This window comes from Mauremys reevesii, linkage group 7, assembly GCF_016161935.1.
Source record: "Mauremys reevesii isolate NIE-2019 linkage group 7, ASM1616193v1, whole genome shotgun sequence".
Taxonomy (NCBI): Eukaryota; Metazoa; Chordata; order Testudines; family Geoemydidae; genus Mauremys; species Mauremys reevesii.
In genome coordinates this window covers 38,884,583-38,908,590 of record NC_052629.1, presented here as the reverse complement: position 1 = coordinate 38,908,590, position 24,008 = coordinate 38,884,583, and the positions used below count along the sequence as shown (strand labels likewise).

The 24,008-nt window shown below is 40.8% G+C and overlaps 1 protein-coding gene across 7 annotated transcripts in view; it reads right to left on the bottom strand.

Moving 5' to 3' along the window:
* The window catches only part of P4HA1 (prolyl 4-hydroxylase subunit alpha 1), a 70,240-nt gene that overhangs the window by 16,983 nt on the left and 29,249 nt on the right, over nucleotides 1-24,008 (bottom strand). For 4 of the 7 annotated variants that reach the window (XM_039481005.1, XM_039481004.1, XM_039481007.1 and 1 more), the window contains exons 4-10: nucleotides 23,294-23,445; nucleotides 20,493-20,630; nucleotides 16,500-16,739; nucleotides 13,919-14,121; nucleotides 12,170-12,346; nucleotides 8,979-9,049; nucleotides 1,966-2,065 (exon numbers count right to left, since the gene is read on the bottom strand). In XM_039481005.1, coding sequence (XP_039336939.1) covers nucleotides 1,966-2,065; nucleotides 8,979-9,049; nucleotides 12,170-12,346; nucleotides 13,919-14,121; nucleotides 16,500-16,739; nucleotides 20,493-20,630; nucleotides 23,294-23,445 — 1,081 coding nt within the window. Of the gene's footprint in view, nucleotides 1-1,965; nucleotides 2,066-7,826; nucleotides 7,898-8,978; nucleotides 9,050-12,169; nucleotides 12,347-13,918; nucleotides 14,122-16,499; nucleotides 16,740-20,492; nucleotides 20,631-23,293; nucleotides 23,446-24,008 lie in introns of all 7 variants that reach the window. The other 3 variants (XM_039481009.1, XM_039481006.1, XM_039481010.1) reach the window with 2 other exon arrangements.

Below are 24,008 nucleotides of genomic sequence, written 5' to 3'. Positions count from 1 at the left end.
GTTCAGGTGGTGACTCTGGGCAGAGGGAGTGAGGGCTTTGCCTGGGGGTACAGGGTCTGGGATGGGAGTGTAGGAAGATGCTCTAGGCAGGGACTGCGGGGGTTTGGAGGATGGAAGGGGGAATCAGGGCTGAGGGTATTAGGGCTGGGGCAGGGGGTTGGGAGTGCAGGCAGCACTTACCTCAAGCAGCTCCCAAAAGCAGCATCACGTCCCCACTCTGGCTCCTACGCGGAGGTGTGGACAGGTGGCTTTGCGCGCTGCCTCATCCAGAGGCGCTGCCCCTGCAGCGCCCATTGGCCACAGTCCAGCGCATAGAGCCCCCTGGCTGCCCCTAAACATAGAAGTCTGAGGGGTGACATGCCACTGCTTCTGGTAGCTGCGGCACACACGCAAACCCCAGACCCTGCCCCCCAGTGGGAGCTTGAGTGTCAGATTAAAATCGGCTGGTGGGCCGGATGTGCCTGTTGGCTGTAGTTTGCCCACCCCTGCTCTAAAGAGCCCTCTATTCTGAGCTAGATGCCTGGGCATTTTTATCCTCATGTGAACTTTGTTTAGCGTGGCAAGCCTGGTTTCATGATCAGCAGTCACACTTTCTACGTCTTAATCATAGACTTGTAGACTGGAAGGGACCTCGAGTGGTCTTCTAGTCCAGTCCCCTGCACTTGAGGAAGGACTAAGTATTATCTAGATCATCCCTGACAGGTGTTTGGAGATATTTAAGAAGAGCAGGTTAGACAATGATCGAGATTTCACAACTTTCCTGGGCAATTTATTCCAGTGCTTAAATCAGCCTGGAAGTTAGGAAGTTTTTCCTAATGTCCAACATAAACTGCCCTTGCTGCAACTTAAGTCCATTGCTTCTTGTCCTATCCGCCGAGGTTAAAGAAAACAGTTTTCCACCCTCCTCCTTGTAACCATCTTTTATGTACTTGAAAACTTATGTACTCCCCCAGTCTTCTCTTCTCCAGACTAAACAAACCCAGTTTTTTTCAATCTTCCCTCATAAGTCATTGTTTGCTATACCTTTAATCATTTTTTGTTGCTCTTCTTTAGACTTTCTCCAGTTTGTCTACATCCTTCCTGAAATGTGGCACCCATACTAGATACAATACTCCAGTTGAGGCCTAATTAGCACGGAGTGGAAAAATTACTTCTTGTGTGTTGCTTACAACACGCCTGCTAATGCAGCCCAGAATTATGTTTGCTTTGTTTGCAGCTGTGTTACACTCAATGTGAATGGCAGTAAATGTTAAGATGTGATGTTTCCACATTGATAAATTAAGACCCCAAATCCCTCAGGCACAGTCTACTGCAACTAGTGAATTTATTTAATGAACTTAAAATATACACATGCAATCACAATCTTCCCCATGTTCTAACAATGCTGATGAATTAAGGATAAAGTCCTCAAATCAGTTTCTCTGAGATTTTCTAATCTTGAGATGGATTCAGAGAAAACAACCTCTTCCCTTAAATATCAGTCAAAAACCAGTATTTCTCTAGATACCATTCCCATGAAAATCTGAGCTACCATCAGAAACCCTGGTCTTATTGGTAGCAATAAAAAAAATTTCTAAACAAAAAACCTCGCTCATTTTAAAGAGCGGAAATGTCAACTGTTCTCTACTTCCCTACAGGTTCTACAAGTCAAACTCAGCCCTGGGGTAAGCAGGTGCTGCTCCACTGAAAATGAAATTGGATCCCCTTTACACCAAGACTGAATTTGGCTCAGTTATTCAACTTAAGTATCAAGGCATTGATGTTCTTCCCATATTGATTAGACCGGACTTTCAGTAACACTTGAAGGAGTTGAGTGCACACCAAAGAATACGTCTCTGCATATATTCCCCCAAAGCAGCTGTCTGAAGATTACCTGGGTGTGTCTATTGTACAGTAGATTTAAAAGTCCATTTCATTCAAACCAAAGTCTGGTGTGACTAGTTACTGAAATCCTTATTTACACACCTGTAGTTCCTCTGCTGTGGAAACATCCAGTCCTGTTAGGTCCTGTATCCTCCTGTTAATGCGAGATACCACAGGGCTTTCATATCCAGACAACCAGGCACTAAATTAAAAAAGGAAATGATTTGCTAGTAACATGCCATAAGCTTGTGTTATAAGTGGAACATTCAGAGTTTTATAACTTCTAAAATGTTCATAAAGACTTCGAGCCATCTTATTTAGAGACAGTTATTTAGGCTAATTACTGGCATCGCCAGGTCCCATATTTGTGAGGCTTCTCTTACCAGAGAGGACATCTGTAACATTGGTAATATCACAGTCTTGAATAAGGCCCCTAGTTTCTATAAAGAGTTAGGAAGTGATCAAAGGAACCATATTTAAATTTTTTAAACTAGGTAAGTTACTTTCCAATACTATTTGGACAGCTAAAGTGGACAGGACTAAAAATTGTACTCCATTTTTTATGTCCGGTTCTAACAATTTTGAACAAGCTTACAAACACAAGTTTTGCCCTGTCTATTCTGAACAGCCAATCCATGGTAGGAACTTATGCAGCCGAAGCAGTGTTTAAACATGGACCCTTATCTCTGTTTCTGGCTCAGCGCACACAGTACCTTGGTGATTGTAACTCAACTCTCCCAAACGCTATCCTCTCAGGTTATACAGATCTGTGATTTCCACGCCTTCCCTCATTTCTTACTTGCTTTTAATAACCTTTAATATAAATAAATGTAAATAAAACTTCACTGACAAGTTTCCCATTATTAGGCAATGAAATAAATAGGGCAATTCACATCCCTCAGACCTATTTTTTCCAGACATACTGCACTGACATTTGGTTTCACATTTTCAATGTTTTCTCTGCAACTATAAGGACTAGAGATGTAACATTTTTTTAAATAAAAGTGGAAATTCTAGAGAACAAGCCTCAAAAAAAAAAAAGTGCGAGGTAGGAGGGACTGGGTTGGGTTGTCAGCCCATCTCAATCAAAGCCTTGTTTGAACAGCTGCTTTAGTTTCCCCTGTAATCATGTGTTACCATAAAAGAGGAGGAAAGGCACTAGAGAACCATGGCAAAGGGACTACCTCCATATTCCAAGCATTCCAATGTACCATTTTGCAGGTATGGAGAAGATGAATCACAATGTTATCCTGTTTATTATGTTCATTCTTGAAAATTAAGCAATGTAAAAATGGCAACTGTATCCAAAAGGTAACGATTTAACTTCAGTATTACTGAATCAGTGGAACGGGGTTCAAACTTTGTGTAGTCACAACTGAGCCCGTCTATTGGACCATTTCCCTTACCCTCATGAACATATAACACTCCTGATGCATCTCTAGCAATATGCCTTTTTTTCTAGTCCCTTTTCTCTTCCTCTTTGCACATGCTACCCAGACATCTTTTTCTCTTCACCAGACAGTCCTCTCTCACTGACAGCACGAAACACTGGTGACTTTGGCCCCTGAATCTGGTTGGTGTTTACAACTCTTATGTGGTAACTCCTCCTAGCCGCACAGCTAGCTCCCTGGTTCATCTTTGCAATGGAAAGTCTAGACACTTATAGAAGCAGTGGGAAACTAGAAGCCAGCACCACTTGAACACCAGTACCCAAAGATCAATCTGTGAACCAGTGAACTGGCAAATCAGTATGTGCATTGGTTCAAAGGGTTAAAACAATTTTTCACCTACTATCATCAGCATATTTCTACATACCTGTTCTTTTAAAAGCCCCAGAACGCCCCACATCAAGAGAAGCAGCAAAACACGTTCCTACAACACATGGTACTGACACAGGTTACAGAATCTCCAAGGGCAAGCATGAAATCTGTTTAAATATTCACCATGCACAGAACAGAACAGCATGTAAATGCAGTCCACCTCAAAATGAGGACTTCGGCACACTGGGAGTATTTATAAAAATACGGTAGAACTCTTGTTAGCATAAGAAAGTGTTAAAAGCAGTCTATCCTCATTCTGTTTAGAATGAGCAAGGTGGAAAGGAATAGGAGTGTTTGCATATGAAGCATTTCCCACAACAGCCAATTAGACACTGCATATTGAAAATTAAAACCCCAGAACATGCAACACTGTCCTCAGACAGGCACTGTAACAATGATACATAATGCACAAGAAGCCATCACAATAAGATGATTCTGTTACTATCAGGCTAAGCCATCACACCCAATTCAATCTGTGCTTGCTAGAAGTCACTATTCAACTCTACCAAGTAGCTTTCACACTCTGAGTACTATAGAGAGGACAGGTGGTGTAGTGGCTAGGACACTAGCCTGGGATTCAACTCAAGTTCAATGCCCTGCTCCACCACAGACTTGCTGTGTGGCCATGGGCAACTCACTTAATCTGTGTTTCAGTGCCCCATTGGTAAAATGGGGAAAACAGAACCTGCCTACTTAAAACAAGTGGTGGGAGCATAAATAAATCAGAATGTGAGGCACACAAGTATTTATTTAAACCCCCCCCCTTACCATAGTGTATAAGATAGAAGGGGCAGTGGTGGTGGGGGTGGGGAGAATGATCTTGCATTTTAGTATTTGCCAAAACTGAGACAGGTTTCCGAGTCTGGAAGTTGTTTCCTGACCTCAGCTGTGAGACAGAACAGAAGGAAGCCGATGATACAGATAAAACCAACTTTTGTGAAGAAAGACTATGAAGCATCAGTCCTATTTCTGGTAAATCAGCATCATACATACACCGGACCCTCGCTAGAACGCGGGGTTTTGGATCCATGTGCGGTCCCGCGTTAACACGGGGACCACTTTACCATGGATTCCAATAAGGTAATTAAATTTGGGATCCATGCACGGTCCCGCACTATAAGTGAATCTGCGCTATACAGACACGTGTTCTAGCGAGGGTCTACTGTACTTTGGAAGAGTAACTTGGCAGTGAAAGCTACTTGGTAGAGTTGAGTAGTGACTTCTAGCAAGACATTCTGGCACAGGTTGTCACCCATAAGCATCACTGAGTCTACTTCCTCAGTTCCCATCACAGCTCAGAAGGATTTGCGTATTCCTAGCTCTGGATTGATTTTCCAGCAGCAACTAGCCTCTGGTAGTTCTCAAAATTTCATTGCACCATGACCCACTTCTGACAGCAAATTTACTACACAACTGGGAGGAGGGGGAGTTCCCTCCAGGAGGCGCGAGCCCCACTGCCCTAGGTGGGGGTGGAGCTCAGGCTTCAGCCCCAGGTCCTAGCAAGTCTATGCTGACCCTGGTGACCCTATTAAAATGGGATCATGACCTACTTTGCAGTCCTGACCCTAGTTTGAGAACTGCTGCTCTAGTAGGCTCCATTGGCTTTTATCAGGCGTATGAAGAGGTTCCTTCAGAACAGCAACTTCCAGCAGGATTTGTCTATCTGCCCTTCAGGGATATGAGCTCAGCTGTATCATCCATTTTTGCTGCTGGTCTCAACTTTTGTTCACCGTGGAGATATTTTAAAAAAAAGTCTAAGGGAGCTGTTCTCTCTACCTCTTGCAGGGCTCACTATCAAAGCAGCCAAGGTAGGTATCTACAGTGAGTGCTGCTCTACAGGGACAGAAATCCTCCACTTGAAAAACTTCATTTCTCTTGCTCTCTTGTATCACCAGCCTTCTCTCACACAACTCTGAAGACATTTTTCCACTGGTAATTTCACTACAGGATTAGTAATCAGTTAGAAAACTGTGCTCAACTAGCTGAATTATTAAAGTATAGAATTAATGATCAGAGTATCTCATGTGAAACGCATGCTAGGCTCTGCCTTTCAGTGTAACTTTTCCTTCGACTTCTACTGGCCAGAAAATAAATTTCACTCATTTGAAGTATCATTATGCTTTAAGTGAATGTTGCAGACAGGTAACCTTACATCTGAAAAGACCATCATCCACATTAAGAGGAGTTTTTTCCCCGGTGGAAAACAATTCTCTTTTGAAACCCCTTTTACTGGCAAAGCCCACAAGCATTTTTCCATTTTACTTTAAGAGGTAATCATAGGGAAGCTAATATAGGACTTGAAGTTTTCTTTGTACCACTTCAAAAAGCCAAAAGGTAGAGAGGTCTAGTTATCATCGCTGCCATCATCAGAACATAACATTAAGCCACTCCCCTTCAGAAGCTGTTGATGGAAATCCATGAATAGAGCATGGTCTGTACACCTGAATTAGAAATATTCTGCCACACTGTATTTTACATAAAATATTTTATGAAGCATTTGAAATCAACACTGGTGATATTTGACATTTTCTCAACTTGAAAATTTAGAAAACTTTGGGAAATGGATGTTTGACATTATATTACAAATGAACAGTTAAAAACAGCAATTACATTTATGTCCCTTCCCTAGCATTTCTAGTAATTTCTTAAACGGTTGAATATAACCTAGTCATTGGTTTTGCCATGAGAGAGATAAAAATATCACTTTCCTAACATTTTTACATACTAAGGATGGTCTAAATACTCCCTCTTTAGAGAAAGAGCAGTGATTAAAATAAAAGCAGAGGCTGATATATTCCTGAAGAGGAAACACTAATCTTATGCGCTACGGATTCTAACTGGCTGCCTCAAAAACCACTCATTTCCTTAAAAGCTGCGTCAGACTGGCTGCATATATTCTTGTACTGCATACAGCAAGGCTTGACATGCCTCTTCATGCAGCTGGCGACATGCCTCCATTTACAGTCTGCCACGTACTGCTGAGTGAACAGTAGTCTCCTCATAAAGGAATGCTGTAATTTAGAAGGGCAATGACTAGGAAAGAATGCCTGTAATGTTTGGAGGGGGGAAGCAGACATCCATTAAAAAAAAAAATAGAGCAGAGTTTCTGGTTTTCAGTAGTAAGGATTTATCTGGAATCCAAACCAACTCAGTCAAAAAGCCCTAATAGGAGGATATTTCCTCAACAAGTCTATTTACTACCAATCCTTTTGGAACAGAATTTCTAGTAATCTAGTATTTAAGACTTCATACTTTAGAAAGTATGAAGTCTTTAGAAAAACTATAAGGTGCCACAGGATTCTTTGCTGCTTTTACAGATCCAGACTAACACGGCTACCCCTCTGATACTTGATACTTTCTAATGTAATTTGTAGTAGGCTTCTTGTTCATAAGGGTTCTAACTCATTGCTTACATAACTAACTAAGAGCTAATGATTTTCTTGGGGGGAGGGGTGGGGATATTTTGGAAATGTTGTCTCTGTAAACCCAATTCATTTTTATCCCCTTTTAAAAACCACTATTCAAATTGAAGTTAAAACTATTGACAAAAACCCTGTATTGATAGTCTCATTTGTTCAAAAGATAATTTAATCGAACAAAAATGTGGATCTAATATTTTCCAGTGACTGCTGGATTTGATATTAAATCCACTAGCAGAGTAAATGCACAACTGGTTTGTGTTAAACCAACAACAAGGAATTTTTGAACTAAAGTTCTCAAGCTCTAACTCATGCTATTGTTGCTATTTATTATAACATCTCAAGTGCTTAATTTTAAAACATATATTGGTACAATGGCACAAATAAGTGACAAGTGCAGTCCTTAGGTGGGACCCTTCACATTATTTTAACAGTTTTTTAGTATGCTAGTTGTGTTATTCAGGACCATGCAGACAGAAAAGCAGCAGCAGCTTTCCTTTTAGGAAACAGGAATGCTTTAAAACTTCCTATTTAAGCAGCCTATTTGCACAAATATGTGCCAGATAATTTTTAGGCCACCTCATCTCTTCTAAATAGGAATGAGCACAAGAAAAATATATATAATCTTTCCCCATCCCAGATTTGCAACTAGAAGATTTAACAGGCTAGCCACAGAACAGATTTCCTAGGTGTTAGATATACCTTTGGAATACATTCCCCTTACCTCTTAGAGACTCTGTAATGTGCTGTGGTCAGTTTCCCAGTCTGAGGGTCATGTACAGTAGCCCGGCTCAGCTACAAAAAGAGAAAGGACAAGGGCTTACTCTGGTAGTAGGCTTCTTTTTGCCAAGCCACAGGTGATTGGAAGGGTTTCCGATTGGTCTGGATGGTATGCAATGCTCTCAGATCAGCAGCAATATTTAGAAGGGAGACAGTATCTGCAGCTGCCATTTCCAAAATCAAGAATTGGGTGAACGAATTTGGTTAGAATGTCCTTTCACTTTTTTCTTTTCTTTCTTTTTCTTTATTTTTTTTTTAAACTAGAGACTTTCTGCAAATAGTTTATAGTGCTGAGTTTCAAAGAAAATTCCTCCATATCCAGAAGTTTAATGTTCTTTTTTTGTTTTAGTTAAATACTGAAAAACAGGATTTTTGTGAGGGAAAACAAAACAGCTAATGGAGGACTAGACCTTTACTAGGCAGCTCCTGAAGATGTCTTTTTAGGAGGTGCAAGTGCTAAGACATCCAACTTCTTTCAAAAAAACAACAAACTCAAGTTCACAAATCGGCAGTGCTTTTTACCAAAGTGGAGAGAACTTGGAAGGCTGTAAGGAAGAAAATACTGCTTTCTTCAAAGTTTGAGTTAGGAGGCAGCAAAAAAAAAAAAACAACCCCAACAGATAGGAAGACAGATTATCTTGGACAATTATATTTTATATGACTAATGAACAAATATTTCTGCATGCCAATGCAACTGTTATACAGGATAATGTGACTCTACTTCTGAATGCAAGGGATTCTCAGAGTCTGCCAGATTTAGCAAGGAGAGCAATGACATTTTTGTTGGCATATGTGGTGGGGGAAAGCAAATATAAGGTAACCGACACTGAGTTTTTGCACCTGTGCACATTCTATGCACCTGTGCAAATACTATTTAAGAAAAGGAATATTGGCTAAAATGGCAAAAAACAGAACTTCTAGTTAGAGGAAAAGACTGAGAAACTCAGCAGTAACAGCCTGTTACAATATCTGTACATATTAAAGAGATGGTCTAGAAAGTCAGAAGTATCTTTTTAGACCACCCTTATTTTCCTGAATGAGCAGAGAACAAGCACTCATTACAGGCCCAGAATGTTTTGTGTATGAAGTCTCTTACCTTTTGCTAATTCTGTAATGTGCCGTCTCCAAGACTCCCGTTATGGGGTTTGAAATGGTGGCTCGCCTCAGCTGTGAAGCGAACCAATCAGAATAGTTGCATTACAAGTAAATATTGCATCACATTAATCCGACCATTCAGAAACCTACAGAGGGAAAAAAATTTCCACACAAGCCATGCACTTCATCCAATCAGTTTCCATTGTGGTGTTTTACAGCAAAAAAAGTATTTTTGTGGTGACAAAGAGGGGGAAATCTCTAACACTAATAAAAAGGAGATACTTCAGTTCCTTCTTAGAGACGAGGGAATGAGTGACTGGTACATTTTTTCCTAGAAGCAATACTCCAGTTTCTGGGGAGCAATTAGAGCAACTGGTTAGATAAGTAAAGCTATTTCCTGTAGCATCTTTCAACTCCTTTATACTCCACATGGCAACTGCTAGAAGCTGTACAGCATGTATGTCAAAGACGTACAACAATACACTGTACATCCAGAATGCACTTTAGAGTTAAATCATCAATAAGGAACACACTGAGTAGAAGTTTTAACCGTGGGGGAAGGGGAAAACCATGAAGGAAACCTTACCTTAGAATCTGAAAAATATCTTTAACTTATTACCTGCATTAGCTAAACCTTCTACATTGAATTAATAATTGATCTGCGTTTTGCACACTGTTCCAGAACGCAGACCCATCAGCCACACCATGATCAGAAATCATGTGAAATACTCCCCACATTTTTGGTCATCCAAAAATAAGACTTTGGGCCAAGATTGTTCTAGGGCCTCTGTTCCCCAATCAACACACTGTACCATTGTCAAGTAATTTACTTCCATCCCATTTTAGTCAGCATCCCATTCTGCTCCATTTCTACAAGATCGGTTTCTGCTATACGATGTCATGGCAACACCCCAAGCAAACTGCTTGTTGCTACTGCACGTGCAGCTACTATACAGTGAGCCATAATTGAGAAAGTTTCAGTTGCAATGCCCCAGCATTAGAAGCACTAGGTCATTGCCATAGACTGTATTATGGTGACTCCAGGCCAAAGAGGGTTTATTGAGTACGGTTTGTGTCAATCTGGGCAAGTGTTTTACTACTAGTTCTTATTTTTATTTTGCAATAAAGGCTCAAAGCATCTCAGACCGTACTGATTCAAACAAATGGTTAGGGAATCCCTTAATCTGCACTGTTCTCACCCCATTTTGTCCCCTGGGTAAAGCGGCTGGATCATTGCACACAGCCTACTACTCAAAAACAGTCTCCAAAGACTGAATTAAGCTTTTCTCATGCCAGCTGATGACAAGGGAGCAGAAGACTGGGTAGTGATTATATACCATTTCATTTCTAGACTCTAAGACTTCTGTGACACTCACAATGCCTGGAATACAAGAGATGAACTTTCAGCCTCAAAACAGCCTCATGCAGCATCAACCATTGAACCCTGCAATGTCTAGGCTTTAAGTTTGAATGTTCCACCTTTTTCAACATGAGAGTAGTACCTGAGATTAGCACAGTTTTGTAATAGACTGACTATTTATCTGACTAGAAAACAATGGTCCCAGAAAGTTTAGTTTAAATCTACTATCATCTGTGTATCGTTTTTAGACTTTGTGATCCTTATAACAGAAAGGTTTTTTCCCCCCCACTCCATAAAGAACAGGTTAGTTACAATCCAAGGAGGCAAAACCAGTGTTTCCTACAGCAACAATGCAGCCCAATCATCAGCTGGATCATTTTCCATGATTTTGTAACAACGAAATAGGAATTAGCACACAAACTGGGATCTGATTCCTGATGTGATCAACATGGGAAGCATAGGGAGGAAGAGATATTTTAGGTATAGGGAAGGAGTACAACACTTGAAATCAGATCCACTGCTTTAGTCTGGGGTGTTACCTCAAGAACAAAAAGTGATAGGTGATAGGGAGCCTACTCTTCACTTGATGCTCTTCAGTACCCAAGCAGGTGGTTAACAAAGGCAGCACCATTCTTGACTTGATTATGGAGAAGGCCTTTGATTTGCTTGAATAAAGGAGAAATGGTTGGATAATTTCTCTTAGATAATTCCGATGTACCTATCCACATAGTATTTATCCTTCATTTGCTCAGCTCGCTCCCAATAAGTATCTATTTAGCATAAACAGAAATAGTTCTGGGGAAATGATGCACTTATATTGTTTGCATCTGACTTCAGAAGTAGTTGGTGACCTATACAAGCACAGATTAATTAGAATAGCTTCACCTTAAGTACAAGTCTTGAGATGGAGTTAAACTGAGACAAGTTGTGTTATATTTACTGCCTTGCTACACTGCAAGTTTCCTAACAGATTTAATCTGTCCTGGTGTTGCAGTTGCCAATCATATTGTCCTGGGTGACAAGATAGCTTTTTTGTTTGATCTGGGCTCTCATGGCTGCCTTGACAATAAGCCAGTCCTAGGTTACTTCAGATTCAGAGACTGGTCCTTTGGAATCTAGTTCTTGAAATAGGTTTGGAAAGTTGAGGTGAAGTGAGAGAATGAAGGTGATGTTAGTTCAAACTAAAAGAGGCATAATAGGGTTGGAAGTTAAATGAAGCTAGGGTGGGCTTTGCTGAAAAGGACTTATGTAACTGCCCCAGAGCACCTCATGGCCTGACTCAGTTTCAGATGACTAAAGAAGAGTACTACTATTCTGTAGATGTCCATATGGTAAATGATTATCTAGTGTCCATGACCACAGATATGGTGGCTCCTAAATGGCATCTCCATGCAAATCATCATTTATACGCCATAGTGAACTGTGATAAGTATTCAACATAAATTAGAGTGGTGGTAGCGGCAGCAGTATACTGAGGCAGGCCTGTTGCAGTAGGGGGAAGTTTCATGCTGTGACTATTGTGGAGTTGAAGGAGGTTCTCTTCTCCTCCATCATAGCATCCACAAAAATTTTATCCAGCAGAACAGTTTGGTGAATCTGCAGTGCCATCTCCTGGGAAGAGATTCTAATGTGATTACATTTCCAACTTTCACTGAGAGTTGACCAGCTTGCCACTATAAGCCATGCAGAAAAATAAATTAGCTTGGGTGAATGATGTTACACACACAGTAACTTTACAAACTCCTAATCAAGAAGTGAATTGAGCTCATGCACATTGAACACTCTAGATGGCATTGAAGTTTTCAGAACTAGAGAAAACTGAAGCTCTTTACCCTTGGCTTTGCTAGTTCTTTCACGGTTTCAATTTCTTCATCAGAAATAATTTCAAGGAAGCGAACAATCCGAGGTTTGTCCCATTCATCCTCCTGTTTGACAGGAGCCAGAATGTACTTGGGATTCTGGTTTCCATCATAATAGCGGCAGAAGAGTTTCTTCTGTCTCCGAGGTGTCTGAAATCAAGGTAGAACAAAAACAAAAAGAATCAAGTGCTTGCTCACATTAACACCATTACAGGACAGACATGGACACAGACACGGACCATGAAATTTGTTGACCTGTCATATTCCATCTATAAACCTGACCACTTTCTCTGTTGGTGTTCTTACACATATTCATATGGCAAGCATATAACACTAAGGCTATGTCTGTACAGTTCACCCAGGTGTGAGTACCCAAGTTAGCTTTACCCGGGTATGAATGCCCCCTCTGCCAAGTCCTACCCATGGTGCTGTGTTATGACTGTTTCTCCATTCACTCATGTGTGTCTGGGGGAATATCTCATGGTTCTTTGTGCTGAAATGATCTAGGATTCTTTTCCAGAAAATTGCAGGAGAACTATCTTTTGGAGGGAATTGTGGGAAGGGCATTAGAGGACTATCAGAACTTGAATGGTTTAGCCTGCATCCTCACTGCGAAGTGGGTGGGCTCCTGCCCAACATAAAGTGGAGCCCAGGTTCTTCTAACCCACATTCCTATCTGGGATAAGCTAGCCTGGGCTTAAAACACCTACAAACCCATTGTGGACAGAGGCGGGGGTGTGAGGGAGGGGCTGCTGCTAAAACCTGGGAAAGATCAAGGGGTAGACTATGCCATGTAGACATATCCTTAAGGGGGTGGGGGTGGTTCTTCAGCAAATATTAAATATAACAAAAATTAAATATTTTATTTATAATTAGTTAAATTGTAAGTCAGAGAAATTTTGCATACGATTACAATAAATTCAGGAAGGAAGAGGTCAATCCTCTAGCTCCTAAACAGCATCAGCTGAACACTATTTAGACATTGGATTGAAAGAGTCCACCATCCCTTTTTGGAAAACCTAGATGAATGAATTCATAGTCACTTAGACTATTCATCACTATGATTGGCATCAGCCTTTTCTTCATTCTGAGAAGAACAAAGCACAGTAATTCATTTTCCCTATGCCTACTTGTACTTTACAAATTGAGGAGACTGGAGTCTCCTCAAGGAGGTCAAGCACATAGTCTGAGAAACCATGCTCTCAGCAAGTTTAATATTAGACACATCTTATAGCAAACATTAACTTTACAGTTAGTCTTAAGATGAACAATGTTCAATACTGTGTGTAATACAATCTGTGTTGTAATGTAATACTCTTATTTGATTCTCAGAGCATTAACTGGTATTAAAATACATTTGTAATAGGGTTCATGGGCAGCAGTCTCACACATGGGTTACTATTTCTTCATTCAGAGATGTTGCACTGTCCCTCTTCATTCCCTCCACTATATGTCTATACTCATTCTATTGCTACAATTTCCTTATGTTCAAGCTGCATACAAACTTCTTGCAAATGTTCATCAAAAATGCTTTGAAGGTAGGCCACCATAAAGACAGGAGTAAGAGGCAAAAAGAGTGTTCTAAAGACTAGTCTGTTTGCAGGTATGAGCTGGCTCATCCTCCTTAGCACTAGAACTTGCTAATACTTCTAAATTAGTCCTGTATCAGTGGTTCTGTAAATTAAACCAAAATCAAAAACAAAATAGGCTATTCCACTTTACCATTTTGAGACCCTCCCCACGGCACAGCATTTCATACTTCTGTCTCTCTGGCAGGTAATCTTTGCTTGGTTCCTTTTTCTTAGTCTTTGTTTCCTTGTCAGTCTGGCTATCTGTTTTGGTAGTAGACTTATTTGCTTCTTTTTCTTTAGACATGGTATATTCAAAGTATTTTAAGTTACCATTTGCTCTCTGATGTTCAGGATCTAATGGAGAAGAAAGGAGAGGCACCACAGATAAGTTTGCAACTTGTAGAAGTCAACCTGAAAGGGCATATAAAAGCAGCTCCTTGAAAAGAGAAAAAACCCTGTTCATTCTGGGACAGAAGTTGTAAAAATTAATGCTTAGTGAGCCAACATGCTTATACAGTTAAATCAGAACAGAAAATATATCTGAAAGCCTGACCCAATTCAATAAGTGACAGGCTGGGAGGCAACACATTTCTGTATTCTCATTGCTCATTGTTCAGGGAAGCAGAGAATGGGCAAGGAAAAGCTTAACTTAAACCAGCAAAATCCAAGGAACTGACACCTTCACTGGAAGCAATACTACACAGCAACAGTTAAGAGAGAGAATAAACTTTAACTGTTCCATAGGAGAGACAGCCAACAAGATTATAAAGACAAAGAAGCGAGGATGTTATGGCTGCAATGTCACATCAGGAAAGCCAACAAGGAGAGAGTTGGGCTAGGAAGACTGACAAAACTACTACTTAACAAGCTACGCCAGCTCATTCCTCCATTTACTGATGAAGGGGTTTTACTGCTGTGAAAGGATTAATTCAGAATTAAGAGTATAACATCCTCCTTTAGGCACTCAGATACCACAGTAATGAAAATGACAAATGCCTAGATATACTACGCCATTGTGCTTAACTATCACCAGGCATGCCATTACTGGATTCCATATTTGTTGTCTTTCAAGGATTCCAAATCAAAACTGCTCAGTTAGCAATTTAAAAGATAGTTTTCATGGGCCAGCTCTGCAGACTTTTTTTTCAGCCTCAGGTACCATTAACGAGAGAGATCCTGCATTCTGAACTCAGGTTTAAACACGCAAGAACAGAATTCATCCATAGGAAAGTGAAGCTATACTGACTGTATAACTAAGAGGAATAAAAAGACAGTAAAACTTATTTTAAGCAATTTAGAAAATAAAGGAGATGACTGAACATGGCGTTCAGATACTATGGCAATGAGAGCTATGCGAGTGCCTAGAGAGAAAGGCTATACACAAGAGCAAGTGTTGAGCAAGCTGCTATTTTTACATAGTACATTAGAACAGAACTCAGCTTCTAAATGCTTAAACATGCAGTCACTGACATCTTGGTTATTAAACATTAGTTTCATAGCACTATTGCATCAAACACATTAATCAATTTTTAAACCTTTGTAGCTATGCAAGGCCAAAATGGATTATAAATCAATTATAAAAATACATTGGGGTTTTGAATGCCAAGTTTAAGTATACAGCATGTTTGAGGCTAAGTTTATAATCCCTGTAAAAAGAGAGTTTGAGTCAGTTAATTGCATATTTTTCTACATTATCATTTGTATTAAAGTAGCACCCAAATGCTTCAACAACAATCAGGGTCCCCTAGGGTTGCCAACTTTCTCACTGAACAAAACCGAACACCTTACCCCGCCCCTTCTGAGGCCCTGCCCACTCCCTCCCTCCATCACTTGCTCTCCCTTCACCCTCACTCACTCGCTCATTTTCACCAGACCAGGGAGGGTCCCTTTTCAACCAGGTGTTCACTTGAAAACTGGACACCTGGCAACTCTCCACTGCGCAAGACATTGTACAGCCACACAGGAAGAGATTCCATGCCAAAAGAACTTACAACATAGCGGGAACTGCCAATTCTGCTAGAAGTATTTGTCTCCTCCTTTAAGGATGGAATTTTTAATTTCCCCTTCTTAAAAGCAAATGCATGCAAGTAGTAAAATACAGGCCAAAGCAGAAACCACCATTCCCCCAAATGCAAACTCCCATCCAAAAAATTAACTCGGATGTACCTCAAGCAGTCAGTTTCAGGTTACAGATCATTTCTTAAGACAGGCATACTTTTGTGGGCCCCTCCCTTGCCAAACTCCCAGTGCTGATCACATAATAGCTGCTGCAAGGATGTTATTTGAAAGAGTAAAATTAGGGAAGATTATTTTCATCATCATTTAATACACTGGGTGTAACTCCTTGGATACCTTCCTCACTCATTTTATTTTGGCAGACATTCACCTGCATGACAGTATCAGAGGGGAGGGATAGCTCAGTTGTTTGAGCATTGACCTGCTAAACCCAGGGTTATGAGTTCAATCCTTGAGGGGGCCACTTAGGGATGTGGGGGGAAATCAGTACTTGGTCCTTCTAGTGAAGGCAGGGGGCTGGACTCTATGACCTTTTGGCATCTCTTCCAGTTCTATGAGATAGGTATATCTCCATATATAAACAAACAGCCACCCACAATTATTCTGCGAAGCAAGAAGTAATCTACAGACTATAATATGAAGACTACTATACTATATCACAGAATTTCCCTACCAGTTTTACAATATATTGTGGATCTAGTCTCTTAACAACGTACCCAGCTCAAGAAGTCGCTTGGTGAGCATCATTGCTTTGTCCAGGTCCCCCTGCTGATACACGGCATAACTCAAATAATCTAGAATGGAGACTTTGTCAACAGTAGACACCTCTCCATCATCAAGCTGTTTCAGAGCTTGCTCCATCCATAGCTCAGTATGATAGTAGTCTGCCTCGGTGTATGCAATCTTGCCCAATTCAAAGCAATCTTCAGCTGTTAAAAAAGACTTGTGCTTTACACCTATAGAAAGCAAGAAACAAGGTATGCAAGATTTGGAACCATAATATTCTGAATTCTCTTACTACCCACTGAACAAATTCAATTCTGTTTAGTGCTAGCACCCAGAGTTTAGAATGTACTTACCTTTGTTAGTGGCTATATTGTTGAATCCTCAGTAGTTAGAACCCTGGAGCATCAAAGTCCACATAACAAAATGCATATGCGTTAAGATGCATACAATTTCTCATTGACTAGTCACTGACAATTCTACAAAGGTTTTTATGACTGAAAAGCACATTATGCAGAAGCAATATTGACCTAAATCAATTTAAATATTTTCTTTTCTACCAGTAGTAGTTTTAGAAATTGTTCAAGCTCTGGTCCTAGAGCCTAGGTTAGGCACTTTCGATATACATTTTATTTATTTCAAAAGCTTGTCTGTGCACATCTTGCTAGCAACTGGCAAGGTGATGAGGATGAGGGAGGGAAAGCAGCATCAACTATGATAATCAGTAACTGCACAACTGGTAAAGGTTATGAAGTAACTCATGTTTAGAAGCAGAGTCTAAAATGGCCTCTATTTGAAAGTTTAATCTGAAGTCTTTGTAAGTAAATTACAGGTTTCTATTTTTGCCACTGTAATTCAGGGCCCATTGAAGATTCAAACTCTATCTTGTAAAAAGGGAATGGCAAATATTTGGAAATACAGGGTGGAGTAAAAGAAACTACAGAAAAATGCGGTATACTACAGTGTCCATGACACTGTATCAGCATAACTGCTTTTTGTTTACACCGGAAGTTAAAGTAATCATGAACATAAGTTATTGATTTCATTGTTTTCTATTCTGCAGCATTTGAACTCTGCCCTGCAACTTCTCAAGGTTGTGTTCTAACAATGTAATTTTCTGGGGAAGACAAGCCCTGAGAGACTAACCTGCTGAAAGGATGAGAGTGGAAAAACGAGTTCTCTCCAGCAGTGCAATATCATTTTTCTAGTCACTGTAACTAAATCTGAGATGAGCTTTTTTCAGGGTTTCAGAATAAATATATCGTGCATTCAATTTCTTTTGTTTAAATCGGATCTTCTTACTAAGTTTTGTTTTTAATTAAACTCTTGAGTTTTAGACTGTTTTGAGATTTCATGCAGACTGTCCCAGAGAAGTTAAATGACCTTCAGCCTCTTAGGGTATGTCTACACTGCAATAGAACATGTGTGGCTGGCCCAGGTCAGCTGACTCGTGGGGCTCATAGCAATTCAGTCTCAGGCTGGAGCCCAGGCTCTGGGACCCTCCCTCCTCGTGCAGTCTCAGCCTGGGCTCTAGCCTGATGCCAAATATCTACCCTGTAATTTTATAGCCCCTCAGCCCAAGCCCTGAAAGATTGAATCAGCTGATGTGGGCCAGTCACAAATTTTTTTTGCACTGTAGACATCCCCCCCCCCCAAAAAAAAAAAAAGGTAGCAGAGGATGGTCGTTGGGAACCTACCCAATTGGGATTCTCTGTCAAAATGGTACAGCCTCAAGCCTCCTCTCCCATAACATTTGTTGCTTGCAGGTCTGATGTAGATACTCAGGAAACTTAACATCCACAATGAGAACTAAGTTTAAGGGACCCTATATAAACAAAGTGCTGAGCACAGGGTCTAAACCTCACCACACAAATAGCACTGATAACTAACAGATTTATTTGTGTCAGAGAAATTATACAGTAATTGTTCATTTCGCTACAGAAAAAGCCAGGGCAATTGCTTAGTACAATATCGGTTTTAAAAAAACAGCAAGGTCTGAAATGCAGAAGATCGAAAAGCAGGAGAATTATGCAAAGAGGTAGCAATGCTCAACTGAATTGGAGAAAGTAGAGAGATGGTGGGGGGTAAAACTGGATGCATTAAGTGACTGAAAATCATACAGAAGACAATTAATGACCAAAACAGATAAAATTCTAGAGATTTAGAATTCCATTAGCCCTGGAGGCCAAGAAAACCAGAGAATTTTACTTCTAGAATGAAAATTTAACTGATCAGCAATTATGATAGGTTCTGATGCAATTTTAATCACAGTACTATTAAAAAGCAGAATTATATTACCAGGCAGCACACAGTTTGGGCCGCACAGGCTTGCTTCCAAGAAAGACCGTAGAATATGGTCCATAAATTCACTTAATTTCTTATAGAAGACAACAAACGATGAAAATGTGTGTGTGTGGGGGGGGGGGGGGTGTTAAAGTCAGATCTTGAAAGAATAGTCAAGTTTAAGATTAACAAAACATGGAAAACAAAATTACACTTTGCAACATTAAAGCCAATCACTCCCAATTTTATTAGGCATCTGAACATGAGAGTTTGTGAAAACATGACATGGATTGTGCGGTGCTTATTTTTCCCCCAGTTGCTAAAGGACTGTTTTAGAACAGAGGGAGAGAGAAACCAGTAGAGAGAGTTAGGAACTTTTCTTTAATTTTCTTCCCAAGGGACAAGCTGGCTTTTCCTGCCTACAAAACGGTTATATTTTAGCTAGCTTTGTATAAGTGCAAGTGATTATCTATGTTTTCCACATGTTCCCCATCGCTTGCTCTTAATGTTTATATACTATATAGCTTCAGGCAATCCTATGTCACTTAATTTTTTAAGGTCTCAAAAAACAATCCTTTTTGTAAGTGGTGGTGGTAGGGGGGGGAAGGACTATACAATAGTGTTCTTTTTTACTAACACATATTCCACTGCACGCATGCAGACAGTTTTAAAATACTGCTTGCTGATTACAATATTTAAAGTGAACAAATAAAATAAACTCACTCTTAATATCTCATTCCTGTTTAATTTTTTTCTTTTATTGTTAGATAATTTCGTGCTCTTATGTTAAAGGAGAGAACTGGCATATTTTAACCGTCAGTGATTAGTGCAGTGATTTGTTTACCTACTGAACTCAGTCTTCTATACAAGCCATAGGTTAAAGGTTTGCATTAACGTAATAGGAATATTTATCCAGCCAAGTGTGCTAATTCTGTTGTGTTTTAGAGAGGAGCTATAAAGTGGAATTACAAATGGAAACTCACTTGCAACTTTAAATATTGAGCAACTAATCTTGCTCTAGGAGAGAGAGTTTTCAGCGTGGCTTGATCACGGGCAATAGCTCCATCAGAAGCCAAAAATATGACAAATAAAACTACCAGATGCTTATCCTTCCTACATACAAACATTGACTTACACCGAGCAAGCTAGATTCAGTTGGGAGTCTAATGCCAATTTTTGACATTCTAAACCCAAGCACAAGTTCCTGGCAGCAGAAAGCCCATTAGAGGAACAGAAAGTGTTGAAAAAAAACGGCTGCAACATACCCACTGCCAAAGAATTGAAGGAAAGATCAACACCCAAAAAGTGAGCCTCGGAGGGAATGTGGTTGGGGAACCTACTGTTTCAGCACATCCCTCAGCAGTTTTTGCTGTGTCCCTCCCCACTGGAAAATCCCAAGGAAGTGCTATGGTACCAGTGCTCATCCTGCCTTGAGTAGAGCATTCTCTAGGGTACAGGCTGATGCAGGGAGACATGACTTACAACTCTCTGCAGCAGTTCAATTAAGCTGGCCCACAGCACACAAGTTTTTATAATAATATACCGGCTGAAAGCTAGAAAAAAGTCTGGGTTTTGTCCTATTGTTAACAGCATGCAGGGGGTTTACAGACAGGCATGAAGAGGAGACTCCTCAAAAGGGTTTATAATCTAGATATTCTGTAACTACACAGCTGTTTTTCCCAACTAGCACAGATGCTTCTTACCTGGAAGATTACCCCTGGAGAGGGTGTCTGTATCCAAATTGTAGGTATCCTGGAGCCGTAGGAGAGCTTTGGCTGCACCAGCCTGATCTTCATCATTAGGAAAATACTGGCGTTGAATAGTCATATTAGAGATGAAGCCTTAGGAGAAAAAAAGAAAAGGTCAGAGAGATCAAGAAGAGGACTGGGCTTTGCTTGTCCTGAGGAGTTTTACTTTTAAAAAAAAAAAACACCACACATTTAATTACAAATAAATATCTCTACACAAATTGTTGGATGAAAACCAGCATGTCACTGCAGGCTATTATTAAATCAGAGGCAGGTCCTGCAAAAGCTACCACCTTTGGGTGGGACTCTAGATAAACAGTGTGTAGGCCTATTTGTACGGAGCAGTAATATGCTAACAATGCACCTCCTCTCTAGATTATTCAATAGTCATTCCATGAGTGTCCTAGCAGGCCAATGAACCAAACATCACACACAAGATCAACCATGCTGAATTGTTTAAAAAAAAAAAAAACAATATACAGAAAATTCAAAAAGATAAGGATAATCAATTTTAACAGTTTGTTGTCTTGAGGCTCTTCTTCCAAAAGAATCCTTATGCAGTATCATGAGATCAGGTAGCATAAAGGGGAAAAAAAAAAAGTCACTGTTACTACCCAGGCAGGCCCAACCTTGAGGCAGGATCTGTGATATTGTTCCAGCAAATGTACTGGGAACAGACAATCACTAATTTCACACATAAGCATGTTGAAAGATGCCTTATTTTAATAGACGTTTATATGGAAAATGTGGGAGAGTTTCTCAGTATTAAATAAGTTTAAGTCTAATTTTCACAATGCTTTGAATCAAGTTTTTCATTCATGCAAACTAGAGTACACCTCAGAATATTAGTCCTTCAATTTAAATATTTACTTCTATGTTCTGTTTAGGATAGCGGAGGGAGAGAATTGTTTTAGGATGGTGAAAGGGGTATAAATTATTGAAAATTAAGTGTTGTGAACCAACACAATGGAGGCTCCCCATTCACATACTAAGTCAACAGGGAGACAAGACACTGGAGACTGAACCACAGGGGGCTGCCCTGTCTTTCTCTCCAGGTCACACTGGCAGAGATGCTGGGAGGGTTTCACCTTCCTCTACAGCATGTGGCATTGGTTGCTTTCTGGTTTGAACTACAGTAAATGGTGAATTTTTCCGTAACTTTAAAGTCTTTATATCAAGATTTGAGGACCTCAGTAAATCAGCCAGAGGTTATGGACCTCATGCAGGAGTGGGTGGGTGAGGTTCTGTGGCCTACAATGTGCAGGAGGTGAGACTAGATGACCATGACGGTCCCCTTCTAGCCCTTATAGCAGGGATGGGCAAACTACAGCCCCTCAGGGCTTTAGATCCGGCCCATGGGATTGCCCCCCGTGGCGCCGTGGGCCCTGTGCCACTCTCAGCAGCGGCCAGCCTGACATCTGAGGCCCCCAGGCACTGTCTCCCCCGCAGCTCCCATTGGCTGGGAACAGGGAAGCTTCAGAGGAGGTACTTGGAGACGGGGCAAGGGCAGTGCACACGGAGCCCTTCCCTCCTCCCCCAGGGGCCACATCACTTCCTGGAGCAGTGCAAGGGTGGGGACAATGCAGGTGTGCAAGGAGCCTCGGTGTGCACCACTGCCACCTTGGAGCCTGAACCCCTCCTGCACCACAACTCTCTGGTCCCTGCCCTGAGCCCCCTGCCACACCCCTCCTGCATCCCAACCCCCTGCCCTGAGCCCCCTACTGCACCCTGCACACCCCAATCCCCTGCTCTGAGCCACCTGCTGCACCCCAACTCCCTAGCCTAAGCCCCCTTGTACACCCTGCACCCCACCTCCCTGCCTTGAGCTCCCTGCTGCATCCTGCACCCCTGTCACCCCAGCCCCCTGCTGCACCCCAACCCCCTGCCCTGAGCCCCCTCCTGCAGTTTGCACCCCAACCCAACATACAATTTGTATTATGCCCTGCATACGATTATGTATTGTAAAACCCAGATGTGGCCCTCGGCCCAAAAAGTTTGCACACCCCTGCCTTACAGTCTATGAGTAAACTGGTATGTATACTGTTCCCTTTAGGAGGGCATACCTGGTATTACTGTGAGTGCTCACCAGATAAGGTGTTAAGTACTACAATGGAATGCTTCAAAAGGTCTTGGGGACTGGGGTGCACCTATTGTTAATTTGCAAGGCAAAGTAAGGGCTGGCATAGCCTAGAGGAGATTGCTTGAGTGGCTAACAGACTGCTTTTTCGGGGAGCTGAAACGCAGTTAAATACAAGCAAATTTCCCTTTTGCTGGAGGCAGGAGGGTAAACAAGGTGACTCAGTCCTGGACACCCCAAGAACCATCACAAATAGTCCACTCTTTGAGGAATTAGAGCTCTCTGAATTTACTCCCTTTGTCCCTGAAGTTCCGTTGTTGAGCTTCTGATCTTTCTGTATAGCTCAGAGCTGGTTAAACTTTTTACCAGCACCATCAGCAATTTGATGATCAGGTGATAAGTATACTACATGTACCTACATACAGAAAAAACAGGATCTTCTTCTAAAGAGAGACTCACAAAATCATGGAAAACAGAAATCCTTGTATCTTGATGCATGCAAGATACAAGTCAAATAATTCCCTCAGCAAAAGTGTTTGACCATTGTTATTTCTACTGCAGGTGCAGTACAAAAAATATGTTCCTCAAAAAACAGTTGTGCTTTGCTTGGCATTAGGGTGATAATGTTAGTCAGAGTAATAGCTGTGTGTCAATAACTCCAAAATCTCCTCAAACTTACCATCTGACATGTCTTTCAGGACCAGATTCTCCAGTTCACCCCACTCAGTGTTAAGTCGTTTCATTAACTTGAATGCATTTACAGGATGTCCCAAGAATCCTTCTGGGTCTTTTGTAGCAGTGTCTGTCAGTTGATCTAACTTCTCTGCCCATCTATGAAACATATACATAAGAAATAAGCTTAACACAGCATAACCTAAATATTTTCCTATGTATTGTAAAACTAATGCCGAGCTACATGACTCTCTTGACTGAAAAAGTTTCCAGTATGAGTTGTTTGTTTTTACTTTATCTTTACGCAAAGTTAGTGTGCAAGGAATCAAAAATGTCATCTTTCTCAGCCCTCCTTCTGCTGTGGTATAAACCTTAAAGTAGCATCACTCATGATCTTTCAACATGAAAGCACAATGCACCAACACAGGACTCCTCTACAATATGCAGGAAGAAAGGTAAATACATACTGCCATAGGTAGCATCCCAGCAATTCCTTTATAAAATTTCACTCAGGAATGAATAGTCCCAATATAAAGTCTTACCCAGGGTTTTGATAATTTATTAATGTAATATTTAGATCTATTTTTGTACTTTGCAAAAAAAGAAGTAGCTGAAAACATGTTTTACTCGTAACAGGGAAAAAATTAGTATCCAAATATTAAATTTTGAGTTAGTCACTGAGCAGGCTCAACCCTGGGGTATATATTCTGGTCTTTGCCAAG